Source organism: Cetorhinus maximus, chromosome 12 (genome assembly GCF_964194155.1).
Source record: "Cetorhinus maximus chromosome 12, sCetMax3.hap1.1, whole genome shotgun sequence".
Taxonomy (NCBI): Eukaryota; Metazoa; Chordata; class Chondrichthyes; order Lamniformes; family Cetorhinidae; genus Cetorhinus; species Cetorhinus maximus.
In genome coordinates, this window is record NC_135890.1 from 65,335,284 (window position 1) to 65,357,600 (window position 22,317).

The following is a 22,317-nucleotide window of genomic DNA, read 5'->3' on the forward strand; positions in this document are numbered from 1 at the left end:
AAACTTGTTTATGTAGTGCCATGAGGGAGTTTGTTTAGGTGACAGTCTCAAAGGCAGCAGAGAATTTAAGGAGAGTAAAGAAGAATAATGCACTAAAGTCAGTCATGCAGAATGTTATTGGTAATTTTTAATTGGGATAGTCTCACTGCTGTGGCAAAAAGGAATCCAAACTGAAGGATTTTTAAAAGGGAGAGGTTGGCATAGAATGATGATGTCACATTTTAGGAAGAGTGTGGGTTGTATGGTAATTGGAAAGAATGGAGAGCTCAAGTATAGACTTTTTAAGGAGCAAGGTGATTGCAGCAGTTTTGAAGAGACAGGAACAGTGTCTAAGGAGTGCGACCAGATGTCGGCAAAGCATGGGCCCAGGCTGGGAAGTTGAGTTGTTGGGAGCTGAGTGGGGAGGCATATAAGTTTGGTGAGTGCTTTGTGGATATAAGAGAGAGAGGTTGAGTAGTTCTGTGAGATTGCCGCTGGGGCAGATGAGATCACAAAGCATAGTCTGATGCAGCTGAATACCTTCAATTTTGGAAACAAATCCAGAAGCTAATTGCAATGTGTCAGAGATATGGATGGCGATGACGGGGAGGAAGTTTGAAGAAGGTAGCTCCTTAAGATGATCTAGGACTAAAAAGACGACATTTTTTAAAACAGCTGAATCTGATCTGGTGATCAGTAATCAAATTTGTTTAGCCATGAAGTCTGAAACTCTTGGATTTGAGGATAAGAAAATGGGATTTACTGGGGCAGTGGCAAGGATGGGACATTATGCTCGATATGTTGAAGCAACATCAAAAACAGAAACGAGTGGCATGCTGTGTAAGCTGATGAAGGAAATGCCACACCCATTACTCTGTCAGGTGTAGGGTCAGAGTTGGCACTAGGGTTATATTTCTTCAGGAAATAAGGAAGGTGGTGACAATGAACAATGACAGAAGGGTGTGCGTAACAAGGTAAACAAGGAAGCAAGGAGTGGTAATAAGGCCAAATATCATTGTGGGATAGTGGGTATGGGTGGAAGAGTTTGAACGGAATTTTGGGTTGTGGTTTGGGACCCCGACATCAGGGTCAAATAGGGATCCCAATCCTGCACTGTATGGGAAACAGTCATGTGACAGTGATTTACCCCAAATTGGCCAATTATTGAACAGGAGTATGGCAAGGCTGCATACTCTCCCCATTCCTTTTCCTCTTTGTTTTTGATTTCATCATGAGGAAGGTGATGGTTGGTGCAGAATTTGGCATCCCAGGGCAACACCACCAGTTGACGGACCTGGATTTGACAGACAACATCGCCTTGCTGGCTGAAGAATTGCCTGCACTCAAATACATGACCATCAGTCTTGAGAGTAGAGGCACCAGTGGTGGTCTACGTATCAGCTGCAAGAAGACCTGGACAGCAACAAGGCCCTTTCATCGCAATCAGGCAACAGAACATTGAAGATGTCGACCACTTCCCCTACCTAGGGAGCAACTTCTCCAGGGAGGGTGATGTAGAGATCGACGTCCACACAAGAATCAACATAGCAGCCTCAGTCTTCCAGTGGTTCCATGCCATCTGGGGAGCCAACACCATCAACACAGCCATGAAGCTGCGACTCTGCACGTCCATAATAGTACCAACTGCAATCTATGTCAGTGAGACATGGAAGAGAACAGCAGAGGTGTCATGTAGTTGGACGTCATTCACAAGCGCTGCCTACATAAGATCCTGGGCTTCACATGGGGAGACACCATCACCAATGAAGAAGTGTTACAGGGGACTGGTCTGAGGTGGACGAGGACATCATGACGGAAAGATTACTGAGGCTGGCAGGACACATATTTCGGTCTCCCATACGTATGCCCCACAGAGTGGCAGTAGAGTGGACACCACCAGGTGTTAGGAGAAGACAGGGCCGGCCAAAGAAGACCTGACAAAGTACGTTTAAGGAGAACTTCCAAGAGCAGGCACCGCCTGAGTTGGAGTGAAAGAGATTGTGATAACTGGGGCTGGTGTGGAGTCTTGCTGTTCATTGTCCCACAATGTTCCAGAGGAACTAAGTCTATTTTAGAGCATCAGCAAGGTGATGGAAGGTGTTGACAACAGTGCTATCGAGCAGCATTTACACAGCACTAACCTCCTCATTGATGCTCTGGGTTCTGCCAGAGCCACTTGTCTCCTGACCTCATTACAACCTTGGCCTAAACATGGACAGAAGGGTTGAACTCAAGGCGAAGTGAGAGTGACTGCCATTGACTTCAAGGCAGCATTTGACCAAGTGTCATCCCAAGGAGCCCTAGCAAAATTTAAGTTGATTCGAATCAGGGGGAAAACTCTCCACTGGCTGGAGTCATACCTAGCACAAAGGAAGATGTTGGAGACCAATCATGTCAACCCTAGGACATTGCTACAGGAGCTCCTCAGGGCAGTGTCCTAGGTCCAATCATCTTCAGCTGCTTCATCACTGACCTTCCTTCCATCATAAGGTCAGAAGTGGGGATGTTCACTGATGATTGCTCAATGTTCACCATTTGCAATGACTCAGATGCGGAAGCAGCCCATGTACATATGCAGCAAAACCTAGACAATATACAAGCTGGGGCTGATAGGTGACAAGTAACATTCATGCTACACAAGTGAGAGACAATGACCATTGTCATGACGTGGCAGGCAATGTGTGCCAGGTGGACCAAATCCATAAGGGAAACTTGACCACGGTATCACAATGGTTTTGCAATTTATATTTATTATGAGAAGATTAGTGCACTGAATTCAGAAGTAATGAGTCCACTAACACCTTTAGAGATTTTAAAAACTGAATTAAAACATTTATTAACAAAAGGAAAGATTTCAAGCAAACACATAAGATTACAGTTACCTAATACTGTAACAAATCCCAAAATTCTTAATTAACCTGAATCCCAACTATACACCCCCTTTAAGACAACAGTCCAAAATAGATTTTAATTTTAAATAATCAATCCAGCAAGTTTACCACGGCACACACTCGGCAGTGGAATTCCAAAGGTTTTCCTCCACCTTTGGTTATTGGACACAGCAGGCTTCTGCAAAAGTGACTGGAGGCTTCCTCAATGCTGTTTTACACAGTCCTTTAGATCTTACATGGCCCCCCAACTTAGCCTTCCATTCTCTTTATATATGTTTCTCTCTCCTTAATCTATAAATTTCATTGTTCTATATGTCTTTGGAAATTTACTTTTCCCATAATATAAATAACTTTCATGTTGCCAATATGGTCAGTGCCTTTGGGATAAATAAACATACAGCTTGGCCTTGCTTATCTTGTTGGTTGTAAACATCCTATCATCCCTTTGAAACCCAAACAACTCTTCACTTATCTAAAAATACAAATTTCCTTCACACCTTATATGCTAAGACTTCATCCGTGTTTACTCATTAGCATTTCAAATGCTTTTACCCCTAACTTCTTTTGATAATTTCAAGCTTGCAATCTATCTGACTAATTCAATTAAACTCATACCCATAAACGTACTTTACAATAAACCACAATAACATAATAAAATATGTTAGTTTCATGACACCATCTCCAACAAGAGAGAATCTAACCATCCCCCCATGACATTCAACAGCATTACCATTGCTGAATTCCCCACCATCTACATCCTGGGGGTTACCATTGACCAAAAACTTAACTGGACCAGCCATATAAATACTTTGGTTTCAAAAGTCAGCCCATCAAGTCCATGCGGCTCTCTAGAAAGCAGTCTGGTCAGTCCCATTTTCCCACTCTATCCCTGCAAATTTCCAATCTATCCTTCAAGTGCCCATACAACTTCCTTTTGAAATCATTCAACATCTGTGCTTCCACCACCCTTGAAGGCAGCAAGTTGCAGCTCATTACCACTTGCTGGGTAATAAAGCTCTTCTTCATGTTCCCACCGCATCTCTTGCCCAGAACCTTAAATCTGTATCCTCTGGTCCTTGTACCATCAGCTAATGGGAACATTTTTTTCTTGTCTACCTTATCCAAGCATATCATAATCTTGTACACCTCTTATCAAAACTCCCCCCCATTTTCCTTTGTTCAAAGGAGAACAAGCCCAGCTTCTCCAACCTAACGTTGTAACTAAAATCCCCCATCCCTGGAACCATTCTAGTAATGTCCTGTGCACCCTCTCGAGGACCCTCACATCCTTCCTAAAGTGTGGTGACCAGACCTGGACACAATACCCCAATTTTGGCCAAACAAGAGCTTTACAAAAGTTCAGCATAACTTCCCTGCTTTTGTACTCAATGCTCCTATTTATGAAGCCCAATATCCTCTGCTAACTATTTTCTCAGTATGTCCTACCACAATCAAGGATTGTACACATGGAACCCCAGGTCCCTCTGTCCCACACACTCTTTAGAATTGTGTTATTAAGTCTATATTGCCTCTGTCTATCCCTTCTGCCACAATGCATCACCTCACACTTCTCTGTCTTAAATTCCATCTGCCACTTGACAAAATATGGACAACATCCACTGCATTCCCTTCATCAACCTTCTCTGTTACCTCATCAAAAAAACAATTAGATTAGTCAAACACAATGTGCCTTTTACAAATCCATACTGACTATCCTTAATTAACTCAAATCTCTCCAAATACCAGTTGATGCTTTCTCTCTCTGATTATTGTTTGTACAACCTTACTCACCACTGACGTTAATAAGATCATAAGAAATAGGAGCAGGATTAGGCCATTTGGCCCTTTAAGCCTGCTCCGCCTTTCATATGATCATGGCTGCTCTAATGGTGGCCTTAACTCCACTTTCCTGCCTCCCCCCCCCCCACCACCACCACCACAACCACCACCACCGTTTCCCATAACCCTCGACTCCCTTGTGAATCAAAAATCTGCCCAACTCAGTCTTGAATATATTCAATGACCCAGCCTCCACTGCTCTCTGGAGAAGAGAACTCCAAGTACTTAGAACCCTTAGAGAAAAAAATACTCATCATCTCCATCTTAAATGGGGAGCCCTTACTTTTAAACTGTGTCCCCTAATTCTAGATTACCCCACAAGGGGAAACATTCTCTCAGCATCTAACCTGTCAAACCCCCTCAGAATCTTTTATGTTTCAATAAGGTCACCTCCCATTCTTCTAAACTCCAGTGAGTACAGGCCCAACCTGTTCAACCTTTCCTCATAAGGCAACTCCTTCATCCTGGGATTCAGCCCAGTGAACTGGCACTGAACTGCTCCTGATGTTAAACTCACTCACTCTTCCAGAACCAATTCATCCAATTCAGAGTCGTGGGGAGTCGGAGCCTATTCCGACAGGCAATGGGTGCTAGGCAGGGTACACCCAAGATGGGACACCAGTCCATCACAGGGCGCACACACACACTGAGAGACAATTTACTGTACCCAATCCACCTAACCAACACGTCTTTGGATGGTGAAAGGAAACTGGAGCAACCAGTGGAAACCCACACAGACACGGGAACAATGTGCAAACTCCACACAGACAAGACACCCAAGGTCAGGATTGAACCTGGATCCCTGGAGCTGTGAGGCAGCAGCGATAACCACTGAGCTACCGTGCTGCCCCCAGTGTTAAACTATAGTTCCTAAGAATACAAGGATGTCACATTTGCCACTCCCCAATCCTTTGGCACCTCCCCCATATCTAGAGAAAATTGGAAGATTATGACAAGCCCTTCCACTAGCACCACCTACACTTCCTTTAGCAACCTGGAATGCAAGCCATCTGGACAAGGTGACTTATCCACTCTAAGCATCGCCAGCCTTTCCAGTACATCCCACCTATCAATTCCCACCCCCCTGTCCATTCTACTGATATTTTGTCAGCATCCTCCTCCTTAGTAAACATCAATACCAAATACCCATTAAATATTCTAGCCTTGCCCTGCGCCTCTAAAATATAATCACCTTCTTTGTCCCTAATACACTCACCCTGCCTCTTAATACCCACTTACTATTTACATGTCAGTAGAAGATTTTTGTGTTCCCTTTTATGCTAATTGCCATTCTATTCTCATATTCCCTCTTTGCCTGACTTATTTTCCTTTTCACTTCCCCTCACATACAGCATTGGCCTGGTTCTTGCTTGAAGAATTCACCTGACATGCATCATGCACCCGCTTTCTTTGTTTTATCATATTCTCTATCTCCCTCATCATCCAAGGAGTCCTGGCTTTGTTTCCCGTACCTTTCACTCTTGTTGGGATGTATCTAGTGTGTATTTGAAACATCTACTCCTTAAAGATTACCCATTGTTCCATTAATACCTTTTTCTGTCAGTCTTTGGTTCCATTTTATCCTGCCTGTATCCCCTTACATCCCATTTATGTTAGCCCTCTTCCAATTTAGAAATTTTACGTTAAATTGTCATATAGTCATTACAGCACAGGAGATGACTCCGGCTGTCTATAGAGGAATCCAGTCAGTCCCATTGTTCCTAGCTCGCCTCCATTATTAATCGAAATCTAAAGTTATGATGATCACTGTTATCATAGTGTTCCCCCACAGACACCTGGTCAATGTGACCCACCTCATTTCCCAGTGAGATTCAGCAATACCTCCTTCCTAGTTGGACTGAGAACATACTGGTGAATGAAGTTCCCCTGACACATTTCAGAAATTCCTCCCCCCTTCTTACTTTTACTCTAATATTATCCCAATCAATATTTGGGTAATTGAAGTCCTCCAATATCAGCACTCCATAGTTCTTTCACATCTCTGTGATTTCCCTGCAGATTTACTCCTCTATCTCTCTCTCTCTCTCTCACTATTTGGACGCCTAAAATATACCCCTGCTTTTTGTTTCTTTGGATTCTGTCCTTGCTCCATTAAGGATATCCTCTCTTTCCAACACTACACTCTCTTCTCTGCCTTCTATGGCACTCTTGCCATACCACCTCTCTTTTTCCATTCCCTATCTATTCTGAAATACTTTATATCCTTGAATATTAAGCACCCAGTCCTCAATTTTTAAACCACATTTCTGTTATTGCCACTACTTCATATTCCCACACGACTATTTGTGTTTGTAGTTCACCAACATTATTGACCACACTTGGTGTGTTCACATACATGCAGTCTAAACCTCTCTTTGCATACCTTGTAGCCTTTCTCAGTCTCCTCCTATCTAATGTAGCACTACTTCCTCCTATATAATATCCAAAACTCTCACTTTATGCACCTTATTCCTCTTTGCTCCTTTCTACTGATGCACATCCCCCAGCCAATTTAGTTTAAATTCTCCACAGCCACACTAGTGAACTACCCCCCGAAGACATTGGTTCCAGCCCTATTGAAGTGCAACCCATCCCTTTTGAATAGGTGACTCCTACCCCAGCAATGGTCCCAAGAACCTGAAACACTCCCTTCTGCACTATACCTCAAGTCCCATATTGATCCTCTCTCTTCCTATTTCTACTCTCAGTGTGTGGCACTGAGTGTAATTCAGAGAATACTACATTTGAGGCCCTATTTTTTAACTTCCTCCCTAGCTCCTGAAACCTGGCCATAGGAACTAAATACCTGCCCTCTCTGTAAAATCAGTACCAATGTGTGCCACAACTTCTGGCTTACTCCCTGCTGCTGAATATTCTGCATTCTCTCCATAGTAGCAGCAGGGAAGCAACACACCATGTGGACTCACGATGATGGTTACAGAAATGCCTGTCTGTCCCCTATCGATGGAATTTCCCACATCACTGCATTTGCATGCATGTATCCCTGTTCAGTTCAGTTATTCAGATTAGTTATTTGTGTTCAGTTCATGAATTCATGTTCAGATTATTAGTCTATCTTCAGTTTACTTATACCAGGGCTTCCCAAACTACTGGGGATCACAAGATGAATATTTGAGCTCGCAAGCCAGATATTTGGGGTTGCAAGCTCTGAGGCAGCAGTGGCTGCTGTGGAGCTCCGACCGAGTATTGACAGCTCTGAGGCCCCTTTTTCTCCTTGTGTTTTTTTAATGGTGGGCCTGGCCTAACTGACCAATCTTTGAGACAAAAAGAAAAATACCTGGAAAAACTCAGCAGGTCCGACAGCATCTGCGGAGAGGAACACAGTTAACGTTTCGAGTCCGTATGACTCTTCAACAGAACTGTTCTGTTGAAGAGTCATACGGACTCGAAACGTTAACTGTGTTCCTCTCCGCAGATGCTGTCAGACCTGCTAAGCTTTTCCAGGTATTTTTGTTTTTGTTTTGGATTTCCAGCATCCGCAGTTTTTTGCTCTTACCAATCTTTGAGGCCTGATTCCTGCTCCAAAAAACAGTGAAAAGGAAGGTGCTTTTCATTTAAAAATGCTACAGTTAAAAAAAACTACCCCCACTCAGACAGCTCTGTCCCTCCAACTGGCTCTCACTCTGGGGTCATGGCAATTTTCAAGCCTCAAAATGGTGTCGGAGTGGGAAAGAGTTTGGGAAGCACTGACTTACATAACCTGAAAATGTACTTCTTTTACAGATAATAAAGATGTCTCTGTGATGATGAGCGAAATGGATGTTAACGCCATCGCGGGAACCTTAAAACTTTATTTCCGAGAGTTGCCTGAGCCTCTCTTCACAGATGAGTTGTATCCTAACTTTGCTGAAGGCATTGGTAAGTCACAATCAGAATGCTTCCACTCTTACCTTGGAAGAACTGATTTTTTACACTTGATCTTCTTGGTATTGCACTAGACACTAATTTATGATCTTTCTTTCCCCCTCCACCAGTTTATTTTTGAGTACTCTGAACATCTCATCCTACCTGTGAGGGCAGTCAAACAATCTGATCCCTGACTACAACTCAAGCCACTTGAGAACTGACCACCTCAAGATGCACACCAGCTGCAAATGTAGCTCCCTTCCACAATCCCATCTTATCCTGACTCACATACTCACCTCACAACACTGCAGTCCCCACCCTCCGCCACCCCTAGCAAAACATTCCAAGTATTTGAGGGATTCCTGTTGTGACTCTCACTGCTCACCTGTGATACTAAAATAATGAACTGTAAAGCAGCTTCAGGAGATATGGGAGTAATATAGAATAACAAAAACAAAACACTGCAGTTTCTGGAAATCTGAAATAAAAACAGAAAATGCTGGAAATACAGGCAAAACAGACAGCACATGTAGAGAAAGAAACAAAGTTGAAGTTTCATGTCAATAAGCTTTCGTGAGAACCATTGATTTAGTATGTAATATATCAATTACATAATGTATCGATTGTGCTGTATAAAAATATACTGACTTGAACTACGTATACTTAGTTACTGAACAACTTATAATACAATATAATAATGTAAAACAAAAACAGAATTACCTGGAAAAACTCAGCAGGTCTGGCAGCATCGGTGGAGAAGAAATCAGTTAACGTTTCGAGTCCTCATGACCCTTCGGCAGAACTGAGTATAGTTAGGAGAAAGGTGAAATATAAGCTGGTCTAAGGTGGAGGGGGCGGGGGGAGAGAGAAGTTGAGGGTGGGGTGATTGTGGGGATAAGCAAGCAGTGATAGGAGCAGATAATCAAAAGATGTCACAGACAAAAGGATCAAAGAGGTGTTGAAGGTGGTGATATTATCTAAGAAAAGTGCTAATTAAGAATGGAAAGCAGGATACTCAAGGTACAGCTCTAGTGGGGGTGGGGTGGAAAGACTAACAAACTTTTAGTTTTAGATTTAAAAATAATGGAAATAGGTGGGAAAAGAAGAATCTATATAAATTATTGAAAAAAAAGGGAGGGGGGAGAAACGGGGTGGGCATGGGAGGAGGGGGAGTTTAAGATCTAAAGTTGTTGAATTCAATATTCAGCCCGGAAGGCTGTAAAGTGCCTAGTCGGAAGATGAGGTGCTGTTCCTCCAGTTTGCGTTGGGCTTCACTGGAACAATGCAGCAAGCCAAGGACAGACATGTGGGCAAGAGAACAGGGTGGAGTGTTAAAATGGCAAGCGACAGGGAGGTTTGGGTCTTTCTTGCAGACAGACCACAGGTGATCTGCAAAGCGGTCGCCCAGTTTGCGTTTGGTCTCTCCAATGTAGAGGAGACCACATTGGGAGCAACGAATGCAGTAGACTAAGTTAGGGGAAATGCGAGTGAAATGCTGCTTCACTTGAAAGGAGTGTTTGGGCCCTTGGACGGTGAGGAGAGAGGAAGTGAAGGGGCAGGTGTTGCATCTTCTGCGTGGGCATGTGGAGGTGCCATAGGTGGGGGTTGAGGAGTAGGGGGTGATGGAGGAGTGGACCAGGGTGTCCCGGAGGGAACGATCCCTACGGAATGCCGCCGGGGGGGTGAAGGGAAGATGTGTTTGGTGGTGGCATCATGCTGGAGTTGGCGGAAATGGCGGAGGATGATCCTTTGAATGCGGGGGCTGGTGGGGTGATAATTGAGGACAAGGGGGACCCTATCATGTTTCTGGTAGTTTGATCAGTATGTAATATATTCATAGTCTGTACGAGAAATGTTATGTCTGCTCACACTTCCTGTCAATGATTTTCATTATGGGGAGAAGGTGACACTGTCGTAATGTCACTGGACTAGTAATCCAGAGACCCAGCCTAATGCCCTGGGAACATGGTTTCAAATCCCACCATAGCAACCGGTGGAATTTGAATTCAGTTAATAGATCTGGAATGTAAAGCTAGTCTCAGTGATGACAACCATAAAACTATCATCAATTGTTGTAAAAAACCCATCTGGTTCACTAATGTCCTTTAGGGAAGGAAATCTGCTGTCCTTATCTGGCCTGGCCTACATGTGACTCCAGACCCACAGCAATGTGGTCAACTCTTAACTGTGCTCTAAAAGGCCAATTAGTGATGGGGAACAAGTGTTGGCCTTGCCATCAACACCGACATCCCATGAAAAAAAATAAAGAAAAAAAATACTTACCTATGGTCATAATAATATTAGAAGTCATCTGTGCAAACTTATAATGCTGCAATTGCCCCCAGCTATCAGTGGAGCCTGTAGCTGCAGCATGAGAAGTTTACATAGACACTTTTTACCATAAATATGGACATGAGAATTTGTACGACAAATATAAAAATAAGGCACTCTGTATAACTTTAAAAACTCTGCTGCCCCATTCAGCTTTTTTAGGTCTGACCATTTCTCAACTTTTCGTTTCAATGCATACCCACTGCTGAATCAGGAATTGATCCAATCTCCTTTAAATCTTTCGCTAAAGCTAGTGTTTACTGGAAAAATAATGGCAGGACCTTAAACAGAAAGTTACTCCTTCAGTTTAATTTTTGGCTGCAGGATAGTATACTGGTCATTTACCAGGTTTAGTTCTAGCCTTTAGTATCCAGCCTTTTCACATTATTGAGCAAAGGTGGAATGTGGAAAATTGCCCAGGTATGTAATGTACACAAAAAGTAGGACAAATCCAACCCGGCCAATTACCGCCCCATCAGTCTACTCTCGATCATCACTAAAGTGATGGAAGGGGTCATCAACAGTGCTATCAAGTGGCACTTGCTTAACAATAACCTGCTCACTGACGCTCAGCTTGGGTTCCACCAGGGCCACTCAGCTCCTGACCTTATTGTAACCTTGGTTCAAACATGGACAAAAAAGCTGAACTCCAGAGGTGAGGTGAGAGTAACTGCCCTTGACATCAAGGCCGCATTTGACCAAGTATGGCATTGAGAAGCCCTAGCAAAACTGGAGTCAATGGGAATCAGGGGAATGGGAAACACTCCACTGGTTGGAGTCATACCTAGCACAAAGGAAGATGATTGTGGTTGTTGGAGGTCAGTCATTCTCAGCTCCAGGACATCACTGCAGGAGTTTCTCAGGGTAGTGTCCTGGGCCCAAGCAACTACAGCTGCTTCGTCAATGACCTTCCTTCCATCATAAGATCAGAAGTGGGGACGTTCGCTGATAATTGCACAATGTTCAGCACCATTTGCGACTCCTCAGATACTAAAACAGTTCATGTCCAAACGCAGCAAGACCGGGACAATATCCAGACAAGTGGCAAGTAACATGTGTCCCATACAAGTGCCAGGTAATGATCATCTCCAACAAGGGAGAACCTAACCATCACCCCTTGACATTCAATGCCATTACCATCGCTAAACACCCACTATCAACATTCTGGGGTTTTCATTGACCGGGAACTGAACTGGACTAGCCATATAAATACTGTGGCTACAAGAGAAGGTCAGAGGCTAGGAATACCGTGGCAAGTAACTTACTTGACTCCCAAAGTCTGTTTACCATCTACAAGGCACAAGTCCACTTACCTGAATGAGTGCAGCTCCGACAACACTCAAGAAGCTTGACACCATCCAGGACAAAGCAGCCCGCTTGATTGACACCCCATCCATAAACATTCAGTCCCTCCACCACCGATGCACAGTAGCAGCAGTGTGTACCATCTACAAGATGCACTGCTGGAACTCACCAAGGCTCCTTCCACAGCACCTTCCAAATCCACGACTGCTAACGTCTAGAAGGACAAGGGCTGCAGATGCATGGGAACACCACCACCTGCAAGTTCCCCTCCCAGCCGTTCACCATCTTGACTTGGAACTATACCACCGTTCCTTCAGTATCGCTGGGTCAAAATCCTGGAACTCTATCCCTAACAGCCCAATGGGTGTACCTACACCACCTGATCTGCAGCAGTTCAAGAAGGCAGCTCACCACCAAATTCTCAAGGACAATTAAGAATGGGCAATAAGTGCTGGCCTAGCCAGCGATGCCCACATCCCATAAATGAATAAAAAAAGTTTCTCTCCAGAGGGCTTGGCAGCCCAAGTGGTTATTAATTAGCCCAGACAGTAAGGGCATCACACGCAAGCCCAGTGCTGTCCACACAATCCAGCTGGTATCTCTGGACAGTGATCTGGAGCACAGAGGTTCTGAGATCAGTTATAACTCCATCCTTACCACTACCACCTCCCAAACTGGCAGCTCACTGAAATTAGCTAACTAAGCATGGATGTGATCAGACTTGTAACTTTCTGGTCTGAATGGTTCATTGCCACAGCACAAGATCATCATCTTCTTTAATGTTTTTTTTTCTCAGTGAATGTTGATGTAATTTCTTTGCTTTTTATTTTTATTATTATGTGCACCTCAACTGTGTTATTCTTCTGAACACATTTTTGAACTTCAATTTTCTAGAAGTTGACTAAACGTTTCTTCCGCTGCCCTGCAGCATCTCATTAAAGTGAATACCAGCAAGTTGTTTTAGAACACAAAAACAAAAATAGCTGGAAAAACTCAGCAGGTCTGACAGCATCTGCGGAGAGGAATACAGTTAACATTTCGAGTCCGTATGACTCTTCATCAGAACTAAGAAATATAGAAATGAGGTGAAATACAAGCTGGTTGAGGGGGGTGGGACAGGTAGAGCTGGATAGAGGGCCAGTGATAGGTGGAGGCAAAGAAGAGATTGCCAAAGATGTCATAGACAAAAGGATTGTTGACGGTGGTGATATTAGCTAAGGAATGTGTTAATGATGACATTAAGGGTAGAAAGCAGGACGAGCAACTGACAGCCCTAGTGAGGGCGGGGTGGGGGGAAGTGATCGAAATAGGCTAAAAGGTAAAGCTAAAACAATGCATGGAAATAAATTTAAAAATAATAGAAATAGGTGGGAAAAGAAAAAAATATATTTTTTTTAAATTAATTATAAATTATTGGAAAAAGGGGGATCAGAAAGGGGGTGGGGATGGAGAAGAGAGTTCATGATCTGAAGTTGTTGAAATCAATATTAAGTCCGGCAGGCTGTAAAGTGCCTAGTCGGAAGATGAGGTGCTGTTCTTCCAGTTTGCATTGAGCTTCATTGGAACATTGCAGCAGGCCAAGGACAGATATGTGGGCATGAGAGCAGGGTGGGGTGTTGAAATGGCAAGCGACAGGGAGGTCTGGGTCATGCTTGCGGACAGACCGAAGGTGTTCCGCAAAGCGGTCACCCAGTCTGTGTTTGGTCTCTCCAATGTAGAGGAGACCACATTGGGAGCAGCGAATGCAGTGGACTAAATTGAGGTAAGTGCAAGTGAAGTGCTGCTTCACTTGGAAGGAGTGTTTGGGCCCTTGGATGGTGAGGAGTGGGGAAGTAAAGGGGCAGGTGTTGCACTTTCTGCGGTTGCATGGGAAGGTGCCGTGGGAGGGGGTTAAGGTGTAGGGGGTGATGGAGGAGTGGACCAGGGTGTCCCGGAGGGAATGATCCCTGCGGAATGCTGCCAGGGGGAGTAAAGGGAAGATGTGTTTGGTGGTGGCATCGTGCTGGAGTTGGCGGAAATGGCGGAGGATGATCTTTTGAATGCGGAGGCTGATGGGGTGATAAGTGAGGACAAGGGGGACCCTATCATGGTTCTGAGAGGGAGAGGAAGGTGTGAGGGCGGATGCGCGGGAGATGGGCCGGACATGGTTGAGGGCCCTGTCAACCACCGTTGGTGGCAAACCTCGGTTAAGGAAGAAGGAAGACATGTCAGAGGAACTGTTTTGTAAAGTGGCATCATCAGAACAGGTGCGACGGAGGCGAAGGAACTGAGAGAATGGGATGGAGTCCTTATAGGTAGTGGGGACTGAGGAGCTGTAGTCAAGATAGCTGTGGGAGTCAGTAGGCTTGTAATGAATATTGGTGGACAATCTATCACCAGAAATTGAGACAGAGAGGTCAAGGAAGGGAAGGGAAGTGTCAGTGATGGAGGGGTGGAAATTGGAAGCAAAATTAATAAATTTTTCCAGATCCAGACGAGAGCATGAAGCAGCACCGAAGCAGTCATCGATGTACCGGAGAAAGAGTTGTGGGTGGGGGCCTGCGTAGGACTGGAACAAGGAATGTTCCACATACCCCATAAAGAGACAGGCGTAACTGGGGCCCATGTGTGTACTCATAGCCACACCTTTTATTTGGAGGAAGTGAGACGAGTTTAAGGAGAAATTATTCAGTGAGAGAATAAGTTCAGCCAGACAGAGGAGATTTTAGAATACTCTCTGCTTCCTCTCAGTAGAAACTGGTTCAGCCTGACCCTGTGCCTTTGAGGGCAGATACCAACATACATGCAAACATACGAATTAGGAGCAGGAGAAGGCCACTTGGCCCCTCAAGCCTGCTCCACCATTCAATAAGATCATGGCTGATCTGAATGTAACCTCAACCCCACATTCCTGCCTACCTCCCGATAACCTTTCACCCCCTTGTTAATCAAGAATCTATCTAGATCTACCTTAAAAATAGTCAAAGACTCTGCTTTCACCGCTTTTTGAGGAAGGAAGTTCCAAAGATTCAGGACCCTCTGAGAGAAAAAATTTATTCTCATCTCTGTCTTAAATGAGCACTCCCTTATTTTTAAACAGTGACCCCTAGTTGTAGATTCTCCCACAAGAGGAAACATCCTCTCCACATCCACCCTGTCAAGACCTCTCAGACTCTTAAAGGTTTCACTTAAGTCACCAGTTACTCTTCTAAATTCCAGTGGATACAAGCCTAACCTGTCCACCCTTTCCTCTCCTGCTTCTAATGCATTTATATCTTTCTTTAAGTAAGGAGACCAGTACTGTACACAATACTGCAGATGTGGCCTCACCAATGCCCTGTATAACTGAAGCATAACCTCCCTACTTTTGCAATCAATTCCCCTCGCAATAAATGATAACATTCTATTAGCTTTCGTAATTACCTGCTGTACCTGCATACAAACCTTTTGTGATTCATGCACTAGGATACCCAGATCCCTCTGAACCTCAGAGCTCTGCAATCTCTCACCATTTAGATAATCTTTTTTATTCTTCCTGTCAAAATGAACAATTTCACATTTGCCCACATTATATTCCATTTGCCAGATCTTTGTCCACTCAGTTAACCTATCTATGTCACTTTGTAGCCTCTTTACGTGCTCTTCACAGTTTACTTTCCTACCTATCTTTGTGTCATCAGCAAATTTAGCAACCATTCCTTCAGTCCTTCCATCCAAGTCATTTGTATAAATTGCAAAAACTTGAGGCCCCAGCACTGATCCCTTTGGCAAACCACTCATCACATCCTGCCAACCAGAAAAAAAAACATTATTCCAACTCTCTGCTTCCTGTTAGCCACCCAATCTTCTATCCATGTCAATACGTTACGCCCTACACCATGAGCTTTTATTTTCTGCTTAAATAACCTTTGATGTGGCTCCTTATCAAATACTTTCTGGAAATCTGGAAATACAGTACATGCACCGGTTCCCCTTTATCCACCACACACGTGACTCCTTGAAAGAGCTCCAATAAATTGGTTAAGCATGATTTCCCTTTTACAAAACCATGTTGACTCTGCCTGATTGCGTTGAGTTTTTCTAAGTGCCCTGCTATAGCATCTTTAATAATAGCTTCTAACATTTTCCCTGCAACAGATGTTTGGCTAACTGGCCTATAGTTTCCTGCTTTCTATCTGCCTCCCTTTTTGAATAAAGAAGTTACATTTGCTATTTTGCAATTTAATGGAACCTTCCCCAAATCAAGGGAATTTTTTGAAAATTAAAACCAGTGCATCAGCGATCTCACTAGCAGCTTCTTTTGAGACCTTAAGGTGAAGCCCATTCCAGATCTGGGGATTTGTCAGCCCACAGCCCCAGGTGTGCTCAAAACCACTTCCCTGGTGATTGTAATTTTCCCAAGTTCCTCCCTCCCTTCCATTTCCTGATTTATAGCTATTTCCAGGATGTTACTTGTGTCCTCTATAGTGAAGACCGAAGCAAAATACCAGTTTAATTCATCTGCCATCTCCCTACTTTCCATTATCAATTCCCCAGACACATTTTCTATAGGACCAATGCTCACTTTGTTAACCTTTATTAATATTTTTGTCATTCTTTGCTGTTCTTCAAATACTTCCCAATCTTCTGACCTGCCACTCATCCTTGCATAATTAGATGCTTTTTCTTTAAGTTTGATACTGTCTTTAACTTGCTTATTTAACCATGAATGCTGGGCCCTCCCCTTGGAACTTTTCTTTCTCATTGGAATGTATATATTCTGTGCGTTCTGAAATATCCCTTTAAATGTCTGCCACTGACATATCCCTTAACCCCGTTTGCCAGTTCACTTTAGCTAGCTCTGCTTTCATGCCCTCATAATTGCCCTTATTTAAGTTTAAAATACTAGTCTTGGATGCACTCGTTTCTCCCTCAAAATGAATGTAAAATTTAATCATATTATGATCGCTGCTACCTGGGGGTGCCTTCACTAGGAGGTTATCAATTAATCCTATCTCATTGCTCAATACCAGGTCTAGTATACCCTGCTCTCTGGTTGGCTCCAGAAAGTGCTGTTCTAAGAAACTATCCCAAAAACTTTCTGTGAACTCCTCACCTACGCTACCTTTGACCATCTGATTTTTCCAGTCTACATGTAGATTAAAATCCCCCCATGGTTATTGCTGTACCTTTCTGGAAAGCTCCCATTATCTCTTCTTTTATACTCTGTCCTACTGTGTAGTTACAATTAAGGGGCCTGAACACCATTCCCACAAGTAACTTCCTGTCTTTAACATCCATCATCTCAACCCAAACCACTTCTACATCCGAGTTTCCTGCACTTAGGTCATCTCTCTCTAATGTGTTAATACCATCATTAATTAACAGAGCCACCCCTCCACCTTTCCCTAACTTCCTGTCCTTCCTAAATGTCACATACCCTTCAATATTCAGGTCCCAATCTATGTCATCCTGTAGCCATGTCTCCGTAATGGCTATCAGATCATACTTATTTATTTCTATTTGCACTATCAGTTCATCTGTTTTGTTTCGAATGCTACGTGCATTTAGATTCAGAGTCTTTAGTTTTGTCCTTTTATTATTTTCGTAGCATCTAGCCTTATCTGGTACTCTCTGTCCATTCCTGTCACAGTCTGTTTATAATTTCCCATATTGATACCTGTTTCTCTTGCCTTGTCTCTACTCTCTTTGGTTTACCACATCTTCCCAAATTTGATCCCTTGCCTCCTATTTAAACTATTCAGTTTAAAACCCTTTCCACTTCCCTAGTTAGGCGTCTCACGAGGATACCAGCCCCAGCAAGGTTCAGGTGTAGGCCATCCCAAAGGTACAGATTCATGTTGAGAAGCCAGGGCAACATTCTTTCATATGCAATTTTTACCTTCCATTTTCAGAAAAACACCAGGGTCCCATAGTCCTTATGGGATTGGAGATAAGACCGATATTCTCCCACTCCATGCCACAGAGCGCCAGTGCTCCAAAGTTCAGTGTAATTGCATCCTCTCCCCATCTCCACACCCCCCTCCCCACCACACACCTTGAGGTCTTTTAAGGTACCTCTGTTTTCTGCCAGGCAAGGAATGAATTGAAGTTCACTGACCTTGGTTCAGGGTAGAGTATTGGAGCAGAGATCTAAAATGATGAAACTTTTATTGCTGTTTATTTTTCAGCACTGTCCGATTCAGTTGCTAAGGAGAGCTGTATGCTGAATCTGTTGCTTTCGCTGCCAGAACCTAATCTCATTACCTTCCTGTTCCTGCTGGATCATTTAAAGAGGTGAGTCAGAGGAAATATCTCCTATGTTTCTGCCCCTAAATTCTAGCCTAATTTCTACCCTAATTCTCTCCATTCCTAAAGGTACAGATTCATGCTCCCTACATTGTTAGGCAATAGACAAAGAATGGGGATCACAGTTGTGTACACAGATTGGAAGGAACTTGCTAGTTGTGTCCCATGAGAATCTCTGCTGGCTCCCCAAGCATTCATTGGGTAGAAGTTTCTGCTCGGCATGTGGGCACGCGCCCGACACACTCGAGCGTGAAATAGTGCGCGATGACATCAGGCGAGCATCCCGACGTCATCATGCACTCGCGCGATATTTCGTTCAGTGGGCACGTGTGAGAGTCGGCAGCGCGTCTGCCGACAATTAAGAGTCCTATTAAGGTCATTAAAGTATCAATTCATAGGGATTTTTTTGCTGCCCATCCAACCTTACGGTTGACAGTGGGTGAATCATCCAGGCAGCCTTTGCATTTTTCAAGAAACCTCATCCAGGGGCGGGATGAGGCTTCTGTAATTAAATTTAAAAAACTATGCACAGAATATTTATAAAGTCCGTGCACAGGTGACTCATTCTGATGTGTGGACTTTTTTCCAGATATTAAATTCTGCCTTTATTGATTTTAAATTTGTCAGCCCCTTGAGGCAGCTCTCTGCCTTCAGGGAGCTTTTCTTCCACGTTCCCCCATGCCCACGCTGACTTCAGCACTCGCCCCCACCCCAGCAGCGCTGAGCCTTTCGGTGCACCTTTCACGCTGGCTGGCTGTTAATTGGCCAGCCAGCATGAAATCTCGGCCGGAGGCCGATCATGGGCGACGGTCTGTTCCGCGGCCACTTCCAGGCCTGCTGATTGCGGCCACCTGCCGACCCGAAAATTCTACCCGTTGGACAGAATTTTATGGCCTCATTTCAGCGGGGACGTGGCTGTAAAATGCGACGGGCCGTTATAGGGGTTTATAATGGGGTTATTGACGACAGCGGGAAACTAAAATCCCACTGTCATAAAATTCTGCCCTTTATATTTGTTAATAACTTTACATATAATACAACAAAGAGTCATCAATTCAAGTTTGCCAAGAAGATAGAGACTAGCGGTATGGTAAGTAGTGCAGTCAGGAGCATGAAATTGCAAAGAGAAATTGTTAGATTAATGACAGGATGAAACTGAGGGAAACTTGTCTTACTGATCATAAAACGGATTAATCAGGGATAGTCAGCATGGTTCTGTTAGGAGAAGGCCATGTCTTACTAATTTAATCGAATGTTTTGAGTAAGTAACAAGGAGGATTGATGAGGGTAGTGCAGTGGATGTTGTCTACATGGATTTAAGAAGGCATTTGACAAGGTCCCATATAGCAGACTGGTCAGAAAAGTAAAAGCCCATGGGATACAGGGGAATGTGGTGAGTTGGATTCAAAAAGTGGCTCAGGGAAAGGAAACAAAAGGTAATGGTTGATGGATGTTTTTGCAAATGGCACTCCACGTGGCTCAGCATTGGGTCCCTTGCTGTTTGTTGTATATTTAATGATTTGGACTTAAATATGGGAGGCATGATTGGGAAATTTCCAAATGACACAAAAATAGAACGTGTAATTGATAAGTGAAAGTGATAGCTATTGTGTCCAGAATGATACCAATGGTTTGGCTGAGTGGGTGGAAAAGTGGCAGATAGAATTCAATCCAGAGAAGTATGAAGTAATGCATTTGGGGAGGGCAAACAAAGCTAGAAAATACTCAATAAACAGGAGGATATTGGGAGGGGTTGGGGAAGTGAGGGACCTTGGTGTGCATGTCCACAAGTCCCTGAAGTTGGCAGGACAGGTGGATAAGGTGGTAAAGAAAGCATATGGAATGCTTTCCTTTATTGGACGAGGTATAGAATACAAAAACAGGGATGTAATGATGGAACTGTATAAAACGCTATTTAGGCCACATCTGGAATTTTGTGTACAGTCCTGGCCGCCACATTATAGGAAAGACATAATTGCTCTGGAGAGAGTGCAGAGGAGATTTACAGTAAAGTTGCCAGGGCTTGAAAATTGCAACTATGAGGGAAAATTGGATAGACTGGAATTGTTTTCCTTCGAACTGAGGAAGCTGAAGGGTGACCTGATTGAGGTGTACAAGATTATGAGAGACCTAGATACAATAGACAGGGATGTCCTGTTTCCTGTAACAGAGAGGTCAATTACCAGGGGGCCATAGATTTAAGGTGATTAGTAGAAGAATTAGAGGGGACATGAGTAAAAACTTCTTCACCCAGAGGGTGGTGGGTGTCTGGAATTCACTGCCCGGTTTGGTGATTGAGGCAGAAACCCTCAACTCATTTAAAAAGCACCTGGATTTGCATCTAAAGTGCTGTAACCTGCAAGGCTATGGACTGGGTGCTGGAAAGTGGGATTAGAATGGGCGACTGGTTTTTTTCTATTTTTTCTTTTACAGCCAGTGCAGACATGATGGGCTCAATGGCCTCTTTCTGTGCTGTACCTTTACTATGGTTCTATGGTGCTACTATGGTTCTAACTCTTTTTTTGTATTTTAAAACAAGGGGCAAACTACTAATCCCAGAAGCCTAGAATCCCAGCAACACTTCTAGGATTTTCAAATTAAACGATTTATTAACAAGAAGAAACAAAACTTAAACACACAAGATTAAAATTACACAGTTAAAACAGACTTACAAAATATTCTGCAAAAAAACACTTGGTCAGAACACACAAGTAAACTACTTGGCAACAGCTACCTTATAGATTTTTAACCATAAAAATCCAGTAATATTACCCAAGGCAAAACTGCTGTCACTTTAGAAAAGGTGTACCACACAAATCTCACTCTCTTCCACTTTACTATGGAAATTCAAAAGGAAAGCAACAGACTGCTTTCTGAAAACAAAGACCTTTCTGGCTTGAAACTGGATGGCTGCTTCAAATTCACAACTTTTCTCATCACAGAGCTGATCTTAGGACATCTCTCCCACACAGCCAACACAATCAACTAAACATCTTCCCTTAAATATCTTTTCCCCTTTGATCTTAGACTCCATTGTTCTAAGCGCCTCTGTGAACTCAATTTTTCCAAAATACAAAAAAATTCTTCATGTCTTCCTATTGCCTCCACTTTCGGGTGAAATAAATTTGATAACCTTCCCTTGTTTACTTATGAATCCTTTGTAAGTTGTAAAAGTCCCTTTTCACTTCTGAACTCCCCTTTAAATTTAACAGCTGAAAAGTCAGGTCCTTACCTGACACCTAATTCAAATTTTAAAACCCAACCTGTTTACTTGTACATTCAACTTCACCATAGCCTTTCACTACAAATGCATGTATCTATCTCCTTTACTTTTCATCACTCTGCTCCCACAGACAGGCTGTCTTTACTAACCTTCCTCCAATTTAATCACACACACACACACACATATACACACAGCCTTCTTTACAGAATACCGCCATATTCGCAAAAATATTTTTTAAAAATCCATCTTCATACCTCCCTCAACAGAAAGAAATGAAATGTTATATTTCAAAAAGACATTTTCGTTTTCTCAACGCATTTTGCATTACTTATTATACTTATCAAAAAATCTATTACACTATGGTGTAATAGGCTGGAGTTTAGACAGCAGACAGAGTTGTAAGTCTCAAAATGTAATATTAAAAACATCCAAAGGCCAGAAGCTTAGGTCTTATGATGTGGTCCATTAATGAGTCAGGCTAACGAGCAGTTTCTATACCTCTGGTCAAAATCCACTGTTTACTTTAGGGGATAGGTGATGGCATTTAGCACCTCTGCAGGTATAATGAGTTTCAATAGCTCTTCCTTGTTATAGTCCAGGCTGGGGAGACAAGTT

At 43.3% G+C, this 22,317-nt stretch overlaps 1 protein-coding gene across 1 annotated transcript in view; it reads left to right on the plus strand.

Moving 5' to 3' along the window:
• Positions 1 to 22,317, plus strand: part of LOC144687520 (breakpoint cluster region protein) — a 598,462-nt gene that overhangs the window by 570,047 nt on the left and 6,098 nt on the right. Inside the window, exons 20-21 of the mRNA XM_078553761.1 lie at positions 8,454 to 8,588; positions 18,362 to 18,467. Coding sequence (XP_078409887.1) covers positions 8,454 to 8,588; positions 18,362 to 18,467 — 241 coding nt within the window. The remainder of the gene's footprint in view (positions 1 to 8,453; positions 8,589 to 18,361; positions 18,468 to 22,317) is intronic.